The sequence below is a fragment of the Electrophorus electricus genome, chromosome 2, assembly GCF_041902795.1.
Source record: "Electrophorus electricus isolate QZ-2024a chromosome 2, ASM4190279v1, whole genome shotgun sequence".
NCBI classification, from domain to species: Eukaryota; Metazoa; Chordata; class Actinopteri; order Gymnotiformes; family Gymnotidae; genus Electrophorus; species Electrophorus electricus.
This window is the reverse complement of record NC_137498.1, coordinates 29,413,361-29,433,798: the sequence shown is the minus strand read 5'-3', so window position 1 is coordinate 29,433,798 and position 20,438 is coordinate 29,413,361. Positions and strand designations below refer to the sequence as shown.

Below are 20,438 nucleotides of genomic sequence, written 5' to 3'. Positions count from 1 at the left end.
TTAGACAGAACATGTGAAACTGCCTAAAACAATAAGATCAAATAAATGTAGGTATAGATCACTCATTTGTAATATAACACTAACCTAATCCATATTGTATTTTGGAGTCTTTATCAGTTTATGGGAAAAAAAGAATTTAGACACAATCAAAATATGATTATATATAAACCAAGTTATACATAAGGTTAAATTACTAACTTGCTAACAAAAGGCGTCATTGTTTGTGAGCCAAGCGCGAGCCAAGTCTGAGACATTGGTAACTGCCTTGGCTTTCATTGTGTAGACAGACTCCCTCCCCGCTGTGAACGCAGAGGCCAAAAGTTGAGAAAAGGAACGTAATTTTATTATCCATTCATAAAATCTTATCTGCATTAATCCTGTAGTGCGGCCAGTGGTCTAGACATGCGTCGAAGGTCAGTGTCCATAGGTCCATGACGCAGATTTTTTCTCTGTATTGTATCACATATACAAGCAATGTCTCAGAAACTTAGTTTGGTGTTGCGTAAACTCTTAAATCCGCACTAAGGTGCTCAAACTACGTTTTGCACAAACCCACAATAGGCTATTTAAACGTAAATCTTAAAATATGTCAACAGGCAAGTTGAACGTATCCTAAAGTTTAATGTTGTAGTTGAAGTAAGTTTACTTTTAGGGCAAAGTTACTAAAGACTCGATCTCAGTGTTTCACTAAATTGATAATTTAGTGCGAGGAAATTCCTTATAAAGCACAAGGCACCATTAAGGTTGCTATCTTAGTTGCTATTTTGTGTTTGCGCATTAGGTGGCACCATAAGCTTGTTTCTTTTCAGGAGAGGCTGTAATCCATGAATGTATTTTTTTCTGCCTTGTCTTTTTTCCTCTAAACGACACGCCCACCCTTCAGTAAATGCGAATGCAAAAACATGTAGACTTTAGACACGAATACATACCCGCTGCGTCGCCAACGCAAGCCATAGAGAGTTCATGTAAACAAGTTCATAAAATGTTTACATTCGTAATTATAATTTACCATATATACAAATATAAAGTATAACAATTAACCTACTATTGTTATCATTGTTACTTCTGTGTTCTTGTCTTGTACTTGTACTATTTTATATTCTTTGTTGTGTTTTGTTGGTTCTGTATTTAGTTTGTGGATTCTTTGTCAATTTCGTATATGTCTTTGGTTTATTGTTATTATTATTATTATTAGTAGTAGTAGTAGTAGTAGTAGTATAAAAAGAAAAAGCAATAAAAGTGAAATGGCGTTTATGAGTGATGTAGTTATGAGTTATGAGTTATGAGAATAACTGATTGATCACGTTTAATGAACACGTTTTCAGTCCTGAAATGAAACCATTATTTAAATAAGCGTTTTAAAATAAGGTTTAAAAAGACGTGAAAATATTATTATCCACTGAAGCAACATTAAAAGTAGAATCCTGCTATACTCTTCTCGTCCTCAAAAAACGTTAATATAGCATTATCACAAAACCATACACAGACATCAGATTTAAGATTAGTTACTCTCAGATTTAAGCGTAGGAGAGCGATATAGTTAGGTATCAGACGTAGATTGGTCCTGAAAAGGGTTTGCCTACAGCCAAAAGCGAATCCTCGTATTATTTCAAGCTCGTGAGGTTTTTGCTCATTAAATTTTGTAAATTAGAAATAAGTTCCTCTTAAGTTCCTGCGTCATTATCTGCTCTCCGCATGTAGTTACAGCATCAGCCTGCATGAAAGAAAACTTGAGTAAATAATTACTGTCATTTAATTAATTGAATTGTGATGTATAATATAATAAAATATTAATAGTAAAATGTGTTACAGGGAGGCGGCGTGGCTCACAGTGATCCGGGCTGGATTCTCGTGCCGGCCGATACGGAGTTTGCAAGTTCCTCCTGTGACTGCGTGTGTGTGTGTGTGTGTGTGTGTGTGTGTGTGTGTGTGTGTGTGTGTGTGTGTGTGTGTGTGTGTGTGTGTGTGTGTGTGTGTGTGCGCTCCCTGTCCAGGATAGCTTCCCGCCTTGTGCCTGTGCTGCTGGGTTGGCTCTGGTCTCCGTCCCCCTGAATTGAATTAACCGGTGTAGAAGATGAATTTTTTAAAAACAGCTATAATAATAAAGCCAATGTTTAAAATATATTGGAAGAAAACTGCACACAAACATGCTTTAGAAAACTTTACCCGCTTCTATCTTGCCTTCGAAACTATGAAATAAGGAACACAATTATTATATATACTGAATAATAATCTGCTTAAAAGACATGGTCTGTTTGTGTTTAGAAAGGAGGTCTACAGCCTGTATGAGAAGTACACAGAGAACTACTTAGGCACGCATTACTATAAATAGGCACAGAGCGTTTTATTGATACATTATGGAAATATATGTCACCTAAATAATAACATATAATAACAGCCTATATTGTGTCATCCAAAATAAACAAAAGCTATTTATGATTATGTTTTTGTCTGTTTATTATTATTGGCATTGTTTTCGAATATTATTATTGTTGTTATGTAATTGATTTTACATTCCAAGTCGGAAGGCTTAGGATGTTAAATTCTGAAATATTTTGTGGTCGCGTGCTATTGCTTTGACGTGCTGCCCATGCTCCATGTGCGGCCATGTCCAGATACAGTCAGAGTTATGAGAAATATGACCTATATAATATCAACAAAATAATAACCATATAATAACAGCAATAAAACAATAATAAACACTATTTGTGTTGTTGTCGTTGTTGTTCTAAAAACTGAAGTATAATGACACAGGTCTATTCTGGTAAATGAAACTCAACACTTATCTAACTGCCAAACTACCAAACTACTTGACAAAACGTAGCTCAATTACTGAATTACTTATGACAGCTAATATGACAGCTATAGTAAGCGTTGATATGTGAGTTTTGTTTTAATCTTTATATAAACTTCATCTATATTAACATATAAATGTATATCTTATTTATTCTACTTATCATCATACATCGTTTCACATTTCAGGGAAATCAGTCCAGGATACAGTTACCCAAAATTGTGTAATTAAAAGTTCAAAGTGGTACTACCATGTCATTTTATGGTACTGCAAATCTTTCAGGAAAAGGCGCCTTATATCTGTGAAAGACAAACAAACAGCTATAGGAACTGGATTCAAACTGAGATAGACAGATCAAAAAATTAATATTGTCAGGTATCTTCCAAATATTATTTGCAATTTCTTCGAAATGAGTAACATACTCTCCAAACCACACTTTATAATATTTTGCATAGCTCTATATTCAGTACATGACAAACTGCATTCAGATTGTAGATAGTAACACACAGAACGCCTGGTGTAGATCTTATTGTAGGAAATGGAAGTGAATAATTCAATTCAAGTCGTTATATTTGCATTAAGATGAACGAATTTTATCAGCTACTCTCAGTCTATTTAGCCACAAAGTCTATTTTGACACAATTGTCAAACGATCATCGTGAATTATATTGTGATTCTTGTTTTAAAATGTAGTAAACATTGTAATAAACTATCCGTTTTAGCTCGCTGTTCACGGTGACGGAACCATAACAAGCACATCAGCAGATGGCGCTGTTGCTCTTCCGAAAGGGCTTCTTCCGAACTTTGAATCGTGCAAACTTAGAATTGTGCAAATTCTACTCTCCCAGTGCAGGGAGACGAGCGATATACATTTCGAGCATGAATCCACTTCGCGGTAAATAATTTTGGCATACATGAGTAAAACCCTGGCGACCTTCCAAAATGAACATTAGGTAGTCCAACTATACACCACTCCTCCCTCGTCTAAAGAAAAACGCCATTTAGCTGACTTAACATGAGTATTTAAGACAGCGTACTTTTGGTGGTTAAACCTTAAAAAGGCGTTACTCATATCAGTGGTTTATTGGGACGGACTCATCAAATAACACTAATACGAAGATATAGATACAGACCAGTCAGACAGATAAGGACGTATTTTGGCACAAACAAAAGCACATGTGTTATTGTACATGAAATAGGGAGACATCTACATCCTGGATTCCTCCTCATAATCTTTATCACTGAGCAGAAAGCGTGAGACAACAAGCAAGACACTTGAATGAGTTAAAGACAGAGCCAGAGAAAAACTGGCCTACTGTCAAGCAAACTACAATATTGTTATTTTCAGTCAACATCCAAATGTTGAAGCAGAGTAAATAAAAATAAATGCGAAAAACACTTCGTTAGTGACCATCTTTGTCCTGAGTTGAAGTTATACCCACAAATATTGTGCACCGTAATCTGGCGCAGAGCAAAAATGATGCACCGCGTCACCATCGAACCTGTCAGATCCAAAAGCTTCTCTGCAATGTAGTAGTCCAGGCAGCAAAGAATTACAACGTCTGTATTTGATAGCTTTGAAAAATATATATATATATATATATATATATATATATATATATATATATATATATATATATATATATATATATATATATATATATATATATATATACTTGACGTGTTCCCTTCAGTTTTTTTCTTGAATAGCTAACTGTTATTTTTTACTTTATTGACAATTTTCTTTTCCTTTACGCGCCGGTTCTGGAACCAGATGGTAACCTGTCGTTCGGACAAATTGGTCTGAGCGGATATCCGCCTGCGCTTGTCCTTGGTAATGAACTTGTTGGCGGCATACTCTCGCTCGAGCTCCTTCAGTTGTACCTTCGTATATGGAACTCGCTTTTTTCTCCCTCGGCGAAAGGAACTCCCCTCTGGTCCTCCACTATGCAAGGCGTCTAGGGGAAAGTGGAAAGGAAAGCTTTAGAAATATGGAATTAAACTGTATTAACTTTTTGTTAAAATTAGCAAATAGGTCTATGTTATGGAGAGCTCTATTCCTACAGTAACTGTAGTCTATAACTACAGTCAGCATGAATGATTTCTTATGTATATTAATTGACAGCAATATAGCAGATGATAGCAAAATCTGTTTGGAATTTACGGTTAAATCGTTGATAATATAAATTCACTTTACTTGGTAAAGATGACTTCCACAAGTGTCCTGTCTGCGGCTCCTCTTTGGTACAGTAGACCTGCCCGTTCCAGCCACTAGCGATCGCCCATGGCTGATAACTTTCCATAGGCAGTAAAGGCTCATGCCTTGGCTCAGAGGGTCCGCTGACTGCCTGCACTACGGGCATATCCAGGTAGCTGGGAACTGGCGGGTATGGAGTCGATGCGTAGCTTGGATAGAAAGCGAATTCCTTTCCTCTGGTCGTGGAGTAATCCTCCAACGATGTGGCAGACATGTCCATGTATTTTTCCCCGTAAGGCGAGGCTGGAGCGGGGGACTGAGCACACGACTTTACTCCACCTCCGCCCCCGTGGTGGTGGGACACGCGGCATGGATAATATCCACCACCGCCAAAATAGCCATAAGGTAATGAAGCGCCACCGGAACCCTGCGTGGCCGAACACGGGCTGCATTGCTTTCCAGGCTCACCCGCTCCTGCTCCAGCTACCTCGCTTGACGAGTACGCAGCACTGGGTGCGAGAGGCGCAGTGTGAGCTATCAGATTTCTGCATGAACTCGGTGGGAAGTTGCTTCCCGCAATCCCGTCCATATTCTTGCCTGGGTCGTCCGAAACGCCGTTATCATAGAGAAACATGACTGGGTCGATCCAACGCGGGCGGAGAAGCAGTGACGTTGTCATAGCCCGTCGGACATCGAAACTTGTGTCTCTTTTGAAAAAATATTGCAGACTGAAAAACAGGAGATAACCGATTCTGCAAGAGTCAAGAGACTCTGACGCACCCCACGCACGTCCAAGGTCGTGTTGTCATTGGTTCATATTCGGCCACGTGATATGTCTAGGAGGATGAAACATTTGAAGTGCAAACAATTAAAATAAAGGAAAACGCGGCGCTATAAAAGGACAGCTCGTATCACGAACTTAGTCCATCTCACGTGCTCAAAACTATACGTCAGTAAATGTGCAAATGTGTATAAACCCCTCAATGGGTTATTCCTACAGCCTGATTATCCAAAAAATATCTGCAATACAAATGTATAGAGGAATATAAAGTAAGATCTGCTGTTGCATGAGGCTCAGGAGCTCTTCACGAGGGGATTCATGGTGTTTTGAAACGAATTTACATGTTTGCAGCCATAGCCTGAACAGCCACCCTGTCAACATCCAAGTATGAGATTTCTGTTTATTCAAAATGGGTCTATCTCAATGGCGGGCATGTTAATCTTTTTATGCTATTCTGAGGTATAGTTTTCTCCCTACAACATTCATAGTTGCGTTTAATTACTGGTTACATTGCTTGTAGACTACAAAACAAGGAAAATATGAAAACACTTCTTACTGTGGATCACTGAAACTGAAATATTCAACGTGCAGCGAATTAAGCCATTTTCAGTATTTTAATACTTCATAGTAATTATTTAACGATGGCCGCAAAGGTGTAATCATTAGTACCAATGAGTGTAGTGATATTAAACAAGGACTCCAAATGCAGCACTTCGAGGCTTTAATACCAGTACCACCCTCCTCAAAAGGAGGCCAAACAGGAGAAAGGTATTCACTGACAGTGTGATTCGAACCTGCGACTCTGCGGCTTCCGTTGTGCTTACGAGTTGCTCAGACACAGAACCGAGAGAACACTGGTTGCGTTTGTCTACAAATTTTACGTACGGAGCTGACACGGCTACAGGCCAAGGTCAAGTTGAAAGTTGTCGTCTGGCCGCGAGGCTGCGTCTGTCGGACCGCTGAGACGTTCAACTCACGGAAGGGTGTCCGGGTCGCAATAGTGAAAACTGCTGAATGAATCGCTTTTAAGAAGCTTTACACTATTACTAATCACTTTATCTCACAAATATTCGATACAAGGAACGAATTCGTAATTTTGCACGCACTCGCTTGGTTGCACTTCATTGCAGTTCAAGAGATTAAAAAACTGACATCACCTCTTTCCCTCTTTGGGAATGGGTCGCGGATTTTGTCGTGCACATGTCAAAAGTGTATTTTGAATGGATGTCTAGCGGATAGTTCACCCGCATGGATGTCCAGTCTGCAAGTCCATGTTTACTGCAGTGAATTTCCCAGCAGCAGTGTTCGTGTTTCCATGGACACGTCTTTCATCCGTAATTGTAGGACGGTGTTTTTGTTTCTTTGGTGTGCTGACCTATGCAACCTTTACCTACTATACAATTCTTTATAATTCTTTATACATTTGAGGCTCACGAGTAGGCCTAGAACAAACTTACTATGCTATAACAGTGAGAAATAGAAGAGAGTAGCGGCTTAATGTAATTAGCAATGTTCATCAAGATGCCCCATTCAGAGCAGACAATGGGATACATTAAAACAATGTAATTTGTCATTAGGCGCACAATCCTGGGTCAATTTGCGGAAAACCCCTGTCATTATACGCATAATATTTATTTATTAGGCGTATAATCCCTGGGTACAACAAAAGTTTATTTATAGTACTTTGTCCGCCACATTCTTTGTACATCTTCAATTTTACGGACTGTTTTTATATCAATTTCTTGTTTTTCTTATTTTTATGATGAAAACAAAAACTAGTACGCATCGAACCTACGCACATTTATTCCATTAGGCCTCAAATCATGCTTTTAATACAAATGAATAATAAAATTCAAAATGCCTATAAATGTTTGTATATGTTACAACTCTAGAACAAGCAAAAAATAAAAATAAAATTATCAACATGACGTCGCTACCCAAGCTCAATTAAACTAGCAAAATGGAATTCTTCATTTTGCCAGCGGTATAAAATTCACGTCAAATACTGAAAAAAATAATTATTAGTGAAATTGCATGCATTCAAACATGGACGTCTTACACCCAGAATGCACCGTATATGCGGTTCCGGGACTCCAATGATAGCTATCTACTGGAAGGTTTACCATATTTGCGTTACATTGACTAGTAATTAGGCAACAAGAACTGCATACAGTTCGTACCGCTCACTGTATATGTGTATAGTTAGTCCTGCTAACTGAAATGAAAAGAACAAACCTTTACGATGCCGGATTACCATCGTTAAACACCTGTGTTTTAACGGTAAGGTTTTCATTTAGTGAACTAAGATTCTAGATTAAATTGGGAAAATGTGATTTTTAAAATGTAAATTGTTCAGCTTTACTTTCGAGACAAGACGGTGTATACAAGCAGGGTACATTCTTTGTGGTTAAACGGGTTATATGCAAGAGCTGTTCAGATTCAGGTGCGACAGGTAAGACAGACCCAGCGCATCGGCTAAGGAGAATGCTTGAAAGAGGCCAGTGTGTAATAATATGGACAGTGAGAATGTAAGAGAATGTGTATATAAATCGGTGAAACCAACCTCAAGCCTAAACCAAGTTTTTAATAGACCAATGACTTACTTTGTGAAACAAATTGTACTTTGTTCTTTTCTTCGTTCTGTTAAAAAACTCAAGCAGTGAAAAAAGAACACAATGTCGTGACACATTGACGTTGTGCTGGCCGTACTGTTGCCTAATGACCAAATGCAAACCTGTCAACATTTAATAATAACTACAGAAAATAATGAACCAAATCCAAGTATATTTCAAATTCCTAGTACGTTTCTTAACATATATTGGATACACCTTTGAGTATTTCACATTTTTAATTCAGTTGTGGTGTTGTGTTTTAAGGAAGCCTTTGAAGTTATTTTTGTGCAAGCTAACGTTACAGGGAAAATCAACTGAAGTACAACAACTCACATAAATAAAGGCAACAGTCCGGCTTTAAATAAAGTATTGTTGCTCAATTCATTCCTCAAAACAAAGATGCTAAAAATTAAAGAGAGATCATTGCATAATGCTCGGCGCTATCGGCCTGCCAATCAAATACTCGCACGTTTTAAGCACATTATTAGTAACAGTGCCTTACGCCGATTATTGTGAAAAAGACAAGCTTTAGGCTACTAGTTGGTAGAAAACTCCACGTGCTTCTACATTAAAAGCTCGAGGAGGACATCGCTGCTAGATGTAAAATGACAATAATGTGGCCCATAAGAGACAACCTCGAATAGATGTGAACAGTTTCATTACAGAAGAGAAGTAAACATTTACGTACGAATGTGCGGCAAACCAATGTATACATTTAAAACGCAGACAAAGTCAAAATACTTTTTTTTAAATTCGTTTGATTGTGATTTCGTATTTTAATTCCAATTTAACTGAATTTCTCTAGGCTATCTAGTGTGAAATGTTGGGTGTCAATTTTTCAGTTGATAAAATCGTTTACGAAATTTTGTTTAAAAGCACTGTTTAGACTTTATTTAAAGCGTCAGAGGCATGGTAACCGTGCTAACATGAGAGACATTCTAAACGTAATTATAATTCTTGACAGAAAACAACTATGTTAGTTCTATTTTTGGCGTTCCGAAGGCTCTGGAAATAGTAGCACTTTATAACTTCACAACTGACATATTATAACATATTATGACATATTGTAAAGTGTACGATGTTCTTGTTCTTGTTTGGCAAATTTGAAATCTGATCTAGGCTGCATATAACTGCAATACTAATACACGATTTAATGATAAATATGGTCCATTCGATGTAAAATTTTATTTGCTAGACCAGGGGTGCGCCCTGCAGATTAGTTTCAACACTAACACACTTAAGACAATTAATCACGTCATTTAGTAGCATCTATATATTAGGGTTAGGTGTGCTAGATTAGAGGTGGAACTAAACTCTTTTTCGTTTCTACCGTGTCTAAGCATGAGATGAACAAGTTTTATTATGCAAACTATAAAACAGAGATTAGCTCCAAATGAGCACGGCTGCACGTGAGATCCATTTTGTACGGCGTGGTGGCACTAGTGTAGTGTTTTCCTTAAGGTTTGTCTGCTTAATTCTGCTTTGAGGAGCGACTAGTGCGTCATGGGTCTAGGAGGGAAAGGGTCAGAGGGCACGTGAAGAAGGCTACAGGAGTACTGATTCTCACAACAAAATCCAGACTGCTTTTTTGTATATGGTTTAGAACTATGTCCATTTATGTACAATATTACATAACGTATCATATAACGCATACTCAGTAATGTAGCGGCACGTTTACGCTGTTTCATAAATAAAATCTAAGTGGTATTTGTAGTGAAGTTATAGCCTTCTTCCTGCACGCGCGCCATGGTCAAGTTCAAGTTGGTTAGGTTCATTAAACCTCGGAAGTGTGTCGAGTGTGAGGGGCGGGTCTGTTATATCACACTGTGACCAGGTCCTTCCCCATATCCAAGCGAGTTAGAGAAAGCGCAACACTATAAGCCGTTAATACGCTTGTAGAAGTAGAAAGAGCAACGCAGTCAGTTAGTAGAGGAAAACGTATCCTTCTTTACCCAAGCACAAGAAAAACGTCATATACATATATACATATATGCACATATACACATACATATATACATATATACATATATACATATACATATATACATATATGCACATATACACATACATATATACACATATACACATATACATATACATATATACATATATACATATATACACATACATATATACACATATACATATATACACATATACACATATACCTATATACACATATACATATATAAACGTAAAAAAAAAAAGAAAAGAAAAGGCCAAGTTAAGGAGAGCTTTTGAATTACACGAGTATGCGTGTCCTTGAACGTTTCCGCACACAGAATTCAGTAACAATAAAACAATTTTGTTTTCTGACCAAGGTCTCGCTCGTTGCACAAACGCACAGTCAGCAGCCAGCGTGCTTTATCTCGCTAGAGATCACGAGCTAGTATCACACACAGAAATATAACTCGCTACTAGTTAAAGATATGCCTTAATCCTGATACGGTCACTGCACTTACCATTTGATTAACGAGGGCCTCATTTCTTGAAAGTATTTACTGTAACTATTGAAATCTCATAGCAAGCATCACTTTGAACACACTATTTTACTGTCATTGGAGTTTACAGACAGTTTCTCTCTTTGATAGGTCATTTTATAAAGAAATACATTCTCAACGCTTGTATCCGCTTTCCCTCACCGCTTTTTGAATATTTTACTATTATGGAGTAACTATAATTTGTTACTAGATCTTTTGCATTGTTAGTATGAGTATGATATAGATTATAGTCTATAGTCATGACTGACAAATTAATTTTGTTGTAAATGGAAACTCGACTGCTTTATTTTTCAAAACCGATGGTGTGTCACTTCAAATTTTAGTGTTACTGAGCGGCATTTAAAAGGAACGTGCATAGTCAATATTGTATGTATAGTGTTCTAATCGTGTTCCACCCAGTTCTATTCATGAATATGGTGGTGATCTAGATTTTTCACTAACGTTACCAAAAATATAACGGAACGACCATTAAACATAAACGCTCCCTTCCTCTTTACAGGCTGGTTGGTGGGTTTTGTAACACGCTACTGCATATTTTAAGTTCATATGCATTCACTACAGGGACTTCAAAAAACGTGGACCTTTCGCAGATATGAGACAACGGTTTTGATGTGGAAAATTCCAGTACAACGTTATTAAGGCAACTGTGGTTTAAACACACTGGAAATTATGTTTTTAATTTCATATTTTGAGTAAACATTTTCTGCCCCTTTAACCTTTGGTAATCTGTTGGCATTGTGGCATGTTTTATTTGTACATTGTACCTCTGGGATTGATCATGTTCACCTAGATTATTATTATGTTTTTTGTTGTTGTTGTTGTTGTTGTTGTTGTTGTTAATAATGAGGTTAACAGACTACCCAGTAATGACTTTCGAGGAGAAAACAGTGGTAGTGTTCTTTTCACTTGATAATATAGTAGTTATATAGTTGGTAATGTGGCAACATAGTTCTTTTTATGTTACCACTCTCTTTAACATCATGTTCTTCAAATCTGGCCTAGGCGGGCCACACCCTACTACACAGCATATATGTTTCGCCGCTGGTGTGTTAGAACAAGACCAGCTGTTCTTAAGTGCCAAAGGACTGCTTTAGAGTAGCACTGTTCTGAGAGTCCATGATGGAAGGGTCCAAACCACTGAAACATAAAATCAGCCTTTGCCATATGAGTGAATTCTTAGATTGCAGTTCGAAGTATCATGCTGACAAAAGCAGTAAATGACATTCTGTAAGACTTGCAGTGGGGTAAGATGTTGGAACAGCAGGAAAGTGAATTATCTTGGTTACTTAACTTTAGATCCTCTCACACAAAGTCCTTCAAATGTAAACACCACAGTTCTTATCTTTTCTTCTGTCATCATTCAAATGATGGATTGAAAAAAATGTGACAAATACTCAATTTGGATACCCATTTAGTTAAACTTCATTGAATAAATCTGCTCTTGCTAGCATGTCACATACACGGACTGAAAACTCCAAAAACAGTTTTGTACACTAAATCTGCACAGAATCTATATTGAATCTACACTGTAAATATTCATCCCATCTGAACATTTGAGTTAGAGAAACAATTTTATTCAGGGCACATAACATACAGGTTTAAAAGAGGGATTGATAAATAAGAACTGACAATATTAGAAATGACAATATTGCTGGACAGTAGTGTGCATGGTTAGGCAGCTTCAGGAGGTGAGTTTCTTAAAAGTAGCATGTCTAAATTGATGAACAGTGGCTACGACACTTGAATAGTTATGTTGAAAACTGCAGATCAGTTTTTGTCTAAGCAGCCACATTTCTCTACAACTGTGTTTGCCAGGTTGATACTGGGGGAAACACCCCTACTTCACATGTTAGTATTATACTGTGCATAAAAGTGCTCAGGCAGTATGGGTGTGGAGGTGTGTGTGTGTGTGTGTGTGTGTGTGTGTGTGTGTTTGTGTATTTGTGTACCTGTGAATATGTGTGTGCATTTGTATATCTGTGTGTGTGTGTGTGTGTGTGTGTGTGTGTGTGTGTGTGTGTGTGTGTGTGTGTGTGTGTGTGTGTGTGGAGTTGTGTGAATGCATGTATATTTCTGTATATGTGTGTATGCATGTGTATTTTCTTTGTGTGTATATCTATGTGTATGTGTGTGTATGTGTGTGGTGGTGGTGGTGCTGGTGGTGCTGGTGGTGGTGGTGCTGGTGGTGGTGGTGGTGCTGGTGGTGGTGCTGGTGCTGGTGGTGGTGGTGGTGGTGGTCAGCTAGATTTGCAAGCTCAAGTCATTCTTTTTATATGCCAGTGTTCTGATAGTGATTGTTTCTAACATGATTTTTAATGATATCAACTATGAATGATCTAAAAAAGGGACACTTGGGAAATTAATCATATCTTATAGACATCCAGAATGGGAGACATCTTAAAGGTTGAAAGATCTGATATTAGATTCCAGTGACTTCAGACTCCAGTGATATCAAAATCTCTAAACACCCAAAGTTGAATGAAGAGCTTACACCATTACATAAAGAACTTAAACTGAAGACAAAATACATTTATTTCATGGATGCATCTTTTTAGATAGACTGTTCTACAGTTTTGTATAGTGATATTCAATTTACTGCAGCCTTGTATAGTGATATCAAATATACTACAATCAAGTATACTAATATACAATTTACTACACAAAAGTTCTTTCTATGAATTCCTATATGACACATTTTATTTCAGCATTACATAAAACAATAGCTTTCAGCCATGTTACATGAGCAGCACCAGTGAATACACTCAGAGGTTGTATTGGTACAGCGTTACTGGAGATTCAGGTAAACTCAGAGCTGATACTGGGATAGCCTGACTGGGAACAGACTATTTGCACTTAGCGATAATGATAAATGTCCTAAGGTTCAAAGTTCAAGGATGTCGCAAAGAAACATCTAAAAGTTTATTGCTGCTGTAGGAATATACACACGAAATCTGAGGGCTAGGTGAAGTTCTATTCTAGCCTTATGAAACAAGTTACTCTAAACACCATGCATAAGTCTAGAGTTTACTGGCACTCCGTGTTGTGCTTGCAATTGGACTATATATGGAAGTAACGTATATATAAAATAACTTATGTTTTCCCAAACTTATTTAAAAGTCAACCACTGAGCTTTCTGCATTCAAAGACAGAAATGTGCGTTTAATGTGTTTAAGGTTTGGCAGAAATGTAAGAATTCAGAACGACAGCTGTATTAGACTATCATTGCCTTTCGGCTTAACCAATTAGTTTAGCCTACTAATTAATGCACAGTTCACTTCAGAGTTTTCAGAAAATAAAGAAAAAAAAAACATAAGTAGTATAGTAACAGATTTGAAAACCCGTTATTATAAATGGCGGTGTTCAGTGTAGCAACATCCTTCGAGCAAAGCTTATGAATGGGGCATGAGTCAGTAGCAAACAACTCTCGTAGACATTTACCTTTAAAATCGCAAAATCAGTCGGTAGTCCCTGCGTCCTGCCTTGAAAGAGTGTAAATGAGCACCGGGTTAACTATAATTCCGTTATTTAATACAAAACACAAAACAAACAAAATAAAATGTCAGCGAGAGCGTTTATGTAGCGTGTCCAACAGCTAACGTTGGACACGCTAATGTTTCTTCTTTTCTTCTGACAGGTGAGGGCGCACGAGGACAGCTTTGACTGTCCAGTCACTGCAACGTCACTTCGGCCACAAAAATATCGAGCCTCTGACGTCATTATTATCGATGCTCTGTTTTGAAAAACATAAAGTTGCCGTATCAGTATTTTATTAACTCTCCATTTTAAACCCAAGCGAAAATTACTATTGGGTAACCAATCGGCGTGTCTTATAATTTCGTCTTCCTCGCTATAAAGCATGAGGAAAATGTTCTTTTATCGAGGGTTACAGGGCCACGAAATCAAATTATATCTAACATAACATGTTTATATATATATATATATATATATATATATATATATATATATGAGATAGATAGATAGATAGATAGATAGATAGATAGATAGATAGATAGATAGATAGATAGATAGATAGATAGATAGATAGATAGATAGATAGATAGATAGATTTGAATGCTGCCAAAACATCGCTCTCAGCTTTACACAGCAGTGTGCATTTGCTTCATAATTCATTACGGAGAGAGAGAGAGAGAGAGAGAGAGAGAGAGAGAGAGAGAGAGAGAGAGAGAGAGAGAGAGAGAGAGAGAGAGAGAGAGTTTTAATTAATTATCTTACATGCTTCTTGCGTCAGTATCATCAATGTTACGTGCCGTTTAAATACAAGCCACAGATTTGTAGCAGGCTATATAACGCCGCCAAAGGTTTCTTGATAGTTGATAAGTAAATACGACGTTGAAATCCCCAGAGCCCATATCCTTAAAAGCCACTATACTTCATCACTGTTCTTCGTGAATTTTTACTACCAGAGAGCACATCAAAGTGGCGTGAAGCGAGGCCTCCTCCCTGAAAGCAAGCAGCGCGCGGTGCTGTCTTTGCTTTCGAGATAACCTTCCCAATAGAACGCGCCTCATCAAGTCCGACAACTAATGTCGGCAAAATGGTTCTTCCTTTTAGGATTTGTCTTCAAAAGACGCAGATCTTTTTATCTGTCGTCATATCCAGAAACGGAATTTCAGTTGTTCAAAAAATCCAGTGAAAAATGCACTGTGTTGCATTCCATGTGAAAACCTAACATCTTGTTTGGTCTAATGGTTAATCCGTTAACGTGCGGTACACAAACAGGCCAACTAATCACGTGTGCACATAAACCCGTAGTGAACGCACAAGTCATTCAGCAGGGTTAGGACACAAATATAAAAGGAATTATTTAATCTATCAGTTCTAAGATATTTAAACTAAAACGGGGTCATAACAGACCATAATGTTTTATGTTTAAATTGCTAACGAATTTAAAATTCAACAAATCGGCGATCTATAACTCAATTTCTTGTTCTAAAAAGCTTATACTGAAAAGAGATGTTCATTTTCTGGCTACTTAATTAGAAAGGACAGATCCCCAGTATAAAACCAGAGCGACGTTGTTAGCCTTAGCTCAAACAAATCCAATTAAATGTCAAATAGTCTGTTATTCTGACTACTGGTCCGAAGGACCTGACCTTTCAGCACTTTCCTTGACACCACTTTGGAAAAACGAGTACGGACGGATGAGAGAGAGAGAGAGAGAGAGAGAGAGAGAGAGAGAGAGAGAGAGAGAGAGAGAGAGAGAGAGAGAGAGAGAGAGAGATACAAAAATGTGGAAATATAAAGCGTCACTTCAAAATACGCCGCCTGCGGGCATAGAGACCTCATCATCTTTTAAACATTCTTAATCGTCCTCCCGATCCGAGAGGAACATGTGCTAATGTATTCCTAGGCTGCCAGTATGACTTTCTCCATCTCAGAGCGGCGGTGTCTAGGCGATAATGGACAGAGCTTGAACTGATCAAGTTCTATGGCATTCTCCAAGTCTAGAGTACCATCGTTATTACAAATTATGTCACCTATCAGAATTCTTTACAAATGATTCCAATTATTCGGTTTTACCCCCAACCCACCAAAATGACTATCTTAGTGACTTCTATTATTTCTGCCGCATTTAAATTCCTCTCGTGCATGCAAATGTTACCAGCCTAAAATACAAACAGGTTTTTATCCTGTTCAACCCAGCAGGTACACACACTCACATGCACGCACGCACGCACAGTGTGAAACCACCTCCTTTCAGTCTCCAGTGAAAAAATGATGATCGAGGTAGCGTGCCACTGTCCTGCGGAAGAAAATCTGTCTTATATACCAATACAAACACGCAGCACGACACACGAGACGTATAATAGCCCCACGTAACGGTGAGGGTTTCCTTTCTAACTACCTAAATGTTTGCTCTATAGTTTTAAACGATCCCCATACAACTATTTTAGGATATAATGGATTTGTAACATTTAGCCTTTCTTTACAAAGGCCAAAAAAGGGAAATTACTGCATTGTTTCAGATGTGTTGCCAGAGATATTTTAATATAATCTAAACGTCACCTAATCTATACGGTCCATGATGATGTTTGACTTAATGTTATATAGTTAAGACATGTATATATATAGTTAAGACATTTCTCCTGAGAAAACGAATCGTGGAGAAATGCGTAAATTTCCAAGTCGCGTCGAAGTTCATTTTGGCATAGTTTAGACTAAAAAAAGGTTTTAATTCTATAACTAACAGTTTGTGGAATTTCCATTTTTATTCGCCATTATGTCGTTTCTGAACGATGGGTTTCGTTTCTTCCCCAGACCTGTAACATGCTGGCTTACTTACGTCCTTGCGCGTTTTTTTTTTCAAGCCTAGCCTTTGATTCACCCCCTGCTGCGCGGCTTACCCTTGTTGTTTATTCACTTCGAATCGACGCGTGGCGTCACCTAGCCTTCTATTATGACGACTACCCTATTAAGAATGACAGCTCCAGAGGAGAGAGAGGGCAATGGTGATCCGTCCCAGAGCTCGTGCAGCACTCTCGATAGCTTGCAACGCACGGCCAGCACGTTTGCAGTTCTGACTGCGTCTCCTCTGTTTTCCACGCTGCGATCGACCTCTGTGTAGGTTCCACAGGATTTGGCAATACGTTCACACCGCGTGTAACGGTCATGGAAGGCAGAAAAGACACGCTGATACGCGCAGAGGGAGGTCAGATTGGCACACCGGCATCCAGGACGGTGTCCGAGATTGCTAGCGACCTTATGTGCGAGCAACAGGACAAGCCGACACACCGGAATTGCCAGAACCCAGACTCTTTTCCTTACACACGAGACAGAATGCACGAAGCAAGGGAGGAACAGCGGAGCGGCACATGTGAGGAAATGAGGCAGACAACCAAGTCCTCCGCGCAGGAAAGGGAGCCCTCAGATCTCCCCAACAACGAAGCCAGCAGCTCCGACGCAGAATCGGACTTCTACGAGGAGATAGATGTCAGTTGCACCCCAGAAAGCATGGACTACCCTGCAGAACAAGGTATAGAAAATACACACACACACACGCACACACACACACACACACACACACACACACACACACACACAGTAAACTTAATAATGCGTCATGTATCATTAGCAACATATCGGTTAATATTTATTAATATGTTTCAAATACGAATTCATGCATAATTTAAAAATGAGGGATATAATCGTTTAATCAATGTACCCTACCACATGCTTTTAGGCTGGTGACAAAGTGTTCGATTGCTGCGTTCTGAATTGAGATAATTACCAAACCACAGTACACGTGAAGCGTTCAACGAGATGTCGCATTATCGTGCTGCTATAAACTACATATATTAGATACGTATACAACACATACAACTGAATCTCAAGCTGCAAACATTTTGTTCTGTTAGAAATTTAACAATGGCTCAACCCACAATGGTATTTAAACAGGCTGCACGCTACAGCATGTTACCGTGGTTTGTGGTGATGACCCTGTCAGTTGACGAAGGATTCTGTTCAAAGAACATTTTAGCACACCAAACTTACAAAACAGAAATACGTACCACTCTCCATCTCAATGTGCCCCATATAAGAACTGTGAGGGATCATCACTGGACTATCAATGAAAACAAACTGCTTTGATCTTTTTTTATCTACTTCCTGAGTTAAAACAGATATAGAACCTGTTAGTAGACATTAATGTAAAGAGGGTGAGAAACTGAATTAACAGTATTCCCTTTTTACACAGGCTATTATTTATAATAATAATAATAATAATAATAATAATAATAATAATAATAATAATAATAATAATAATCTTATTATTAATACCAAAACTACTACTACTACTACTACTAGTAGTAGTAGTAGTAGTAGTAGTAGTAGTAGTAGTAGTGGTAATAATAATAATAATAATAATAATAATAATAATAATAATAATAATAATAATAATAATAATAATAAAAATGTCATTGTAAGATAGCGGACAGTCAGGAAGCTTCATAATATGTTTGTTAATAAGCTTCGATCATATGGTTTTAATTTGAATGCTTTGGTGTACTACAATACCACAGAAATTGATTAGTCTAATTTTAAAACAGAAAAACACCTGTACATGTAATTGTACAAGCCATATATTATATAATTCAATAGGAATAGTGGGAAAGCTTACAGCTTGACACAGAACCAGTGGGCCTGAAGCTGATATGCTTTTAATTCCTACAGGATGTGAAAAGGAGTCTCCGAGCCACATTAACGAGAGCGGTGTGGACGGCGGGAAAATGGGCACGAGCCCAAGTACCATTTCATACGGTGCTGACCAGATTCGGCGATACCGAACAGCTTTTACTAGGGAGCAAATAGCTCGACTAGAAAAGGAATTTTATCGAGAGAATTATGTGTCCCGTCCACGCAGGTGTGAACTGGCAGCCGCCTTAAATCTTCCAGAAACAACCATCAAGGTACAGTAAAATCCAATTTTGATGACAGGTCCTTGTATTAAAAAAATGAACAATAAGTAACGAAGCAGCTAAATAATAAGAGGTTGGGAATGTTATTTCTGCCACAAAGCGAAGCTGTCTATTAAACAGAATTAAAGTTTTGGTCACTGGCACGTCTTTGCATTGGTTGTAGCCAAATAACAACGGATGTTTTAGAAACTGAAAGCGTGAAACGTACGCTCTGATAACGGTAATTTTATTTTTCACGAAGGCTTGTTCAACTGACTGCTGTATTTAAGTGTTTTAAATGTTTTGATTTCAGGTCTGGTTCCAGAACAGACGCATGAAGGACAAGCGCCAACGGCTGGCTATGACATGGCCTCACCCAGCCGACCCCGCTTTTTACACCTATATGATGAGCCAAGCAGCTGCCACGGGAAACCTCCCTTATCCGTTTCCATCGCATCTGCCTTTGCCCTATTATTCTCCGTTGAGCGGAATGTCCGCGGGTTCGGCCTCCGCAGCTGGCGGGCCATTCGCCAGCCCCTTACGTTCACTGGACAGTTTCCGGGTCCTTTCTCATCCATACCCGCGTCCGGAGCTACTGTGCGCGTTCAGACACCCTTCACTATATCCAAGCCCAGGTCACGGTCTTGGTCCAGGTGGCAGCCCGTGCTCCTGTCTCGCGTGTCACTCAGCCAATCAGACAAACGGGATTCCACAGAGATCGACTAACGCAGACTTCTCGTGTTCACCCACTACTAGGGCTGATTCCTTCCTCACATTCTCGCCGGCGGTTCTCAGCAAATCATCTTCTGTTTCTTTGGATCAGAGGGAGGAATTGACACTGACTAGATAAAACTTTTGGACCTTGACCACTTGCTGGCAATTCTGTCACAAATGAAAAAAAAAGCATGAATGACCCAAACTCTATGCGCCAACCACCCACAGTCTGCTATGCAAATATATGAACCGAGTAGAATTTCTGATCATGAACCTAGACTTTGCATAATGGAAGGCTAATTTAACAAGGATATGATAATAATATCACAAAGTAGATCTGCATAAAAAGACTTTTAAGAGAGAATATAATTCCACTGCCCTTGTAGATCGAAAGGAATTAGAAAATTGCCCAGTACTGAAATTAA

The 20,438-nt window shown here is 38.4% G+C and overlaps 2 protein-coding genes across 5 annotated transcripts; one reads left to right on the top strand and one right to left on the bottom strand.

The window, feature by feature from the left end:
• Window positions 1–321: 321 nt before the first annotated feature.
• On the bottom strand, window positions 322–5,838 carry hoxa13a (homeobox A13a). Of its 4 annotated transcripts, none has more exons than XM_081698034.1 (4): window positions 4,992–5,838; window positions 4,679–4,752; window positions 1,831–2,048; window positions 322–1,714 (listed from the first exon to the last, which is right to left on the bottom strand). In XM_081698034.1, the coding sequence occupies exons 1-4, from the start codon at window positions 5,668–5,670 to the stop codon at window positions 1,702–1,704; spliced, it is 984 nt and encodes a 327-aa protein (XP_081554160.1). In that variant the 5' UTR covers window positions 5,671–5,838; the 3' UTR covers window positions 322–1,701. The 4 variants fall into 4 exon arrangements, with proteins under 4 accessions (XP_081554160.1, XP_026870754.2, XP_081554168.1 ...); XM_081698042.1 differs by lacking the exons at window positions 322–1,714; window positions 1,831–2,048 and adding exons at window positions 2,167–2,189; window positions 3,045–3,093 and having other exon boundaries at window positions 4,992–5,828; XM_027014953.3 differs by lacking the exon at window positions 322–1,714 and having other exon boundaries at window positions 1,941–3,093; window positions 4,992–5,828.
• Window positions 5,839–17,483: 11,645 nt separating this feature from the next.
• evx1 (even-skipped homeobox 1) lies at window positions 17,484–20,149 on the top strand. Its single transcript, XM_027014977.3, has 3 exons — window positions 17,484–17,879; window positions 19,076–19,311; window positions 19,613–20,149. Exons 1-3 carry the CDS (start codon window positions 17,516–17,518, stop codon window positions 20,147–20,149), a joined length of 1,137 nt encoding a protein of 378 aa, XP_026870778.2. The 5' UTR covers window positions 17,484–17,515.
• Window positions 20,150–20,438: the final 289 nt, after the last annotated feature.

Excerpts from the sequence above, each read along its gene's own strand:
- hoxa13a (XM_081698034.1), bottom strand. The coding sequence starts at position 5,670 with ATGACAACGTCACTGCTTCTCCGCCCGCGTTGGATCGACCCAGTCATG. Across the intron at positions 4,753-4,991 it reads GTGGAAGTCATCTTTACCAA|ACGCCTTGCATAGTGGAGGA; the intron begins GTAAAGTGAATT and ends ACTTTCCCCTAG. Across the intron at positions 2,049-4,678 it reads AGCGAGTTCCATATACGAAG|GGGGACGGAGACCAGAGCCA; the intron begins GTACAACTGAAG and ends AATTCAATTCAG.
- evx1 (XM_027014977.3), top strand. The coding sequence starts at position 17,516 with ATGGAAGGCAGAAAAGACACGCTGATACGCGCAGAGGGAGGTCAGATT. Across the intron at positions 17,880-19,075 it reads GGACTACCCTGCAGAACAAG|GATGTGAAAAGGAGTCTCCG; the intron begins GTATAGAAAATA and ends TAATTCCTACAG. Across the intron at positions 19,312-19,612 it reads TTCCAGAAACAACCATCAAG|GTCTGGTTCCAGAACAGACG; the intron begins GTACAGTAAAAT and ends TTTTGATTTCAG.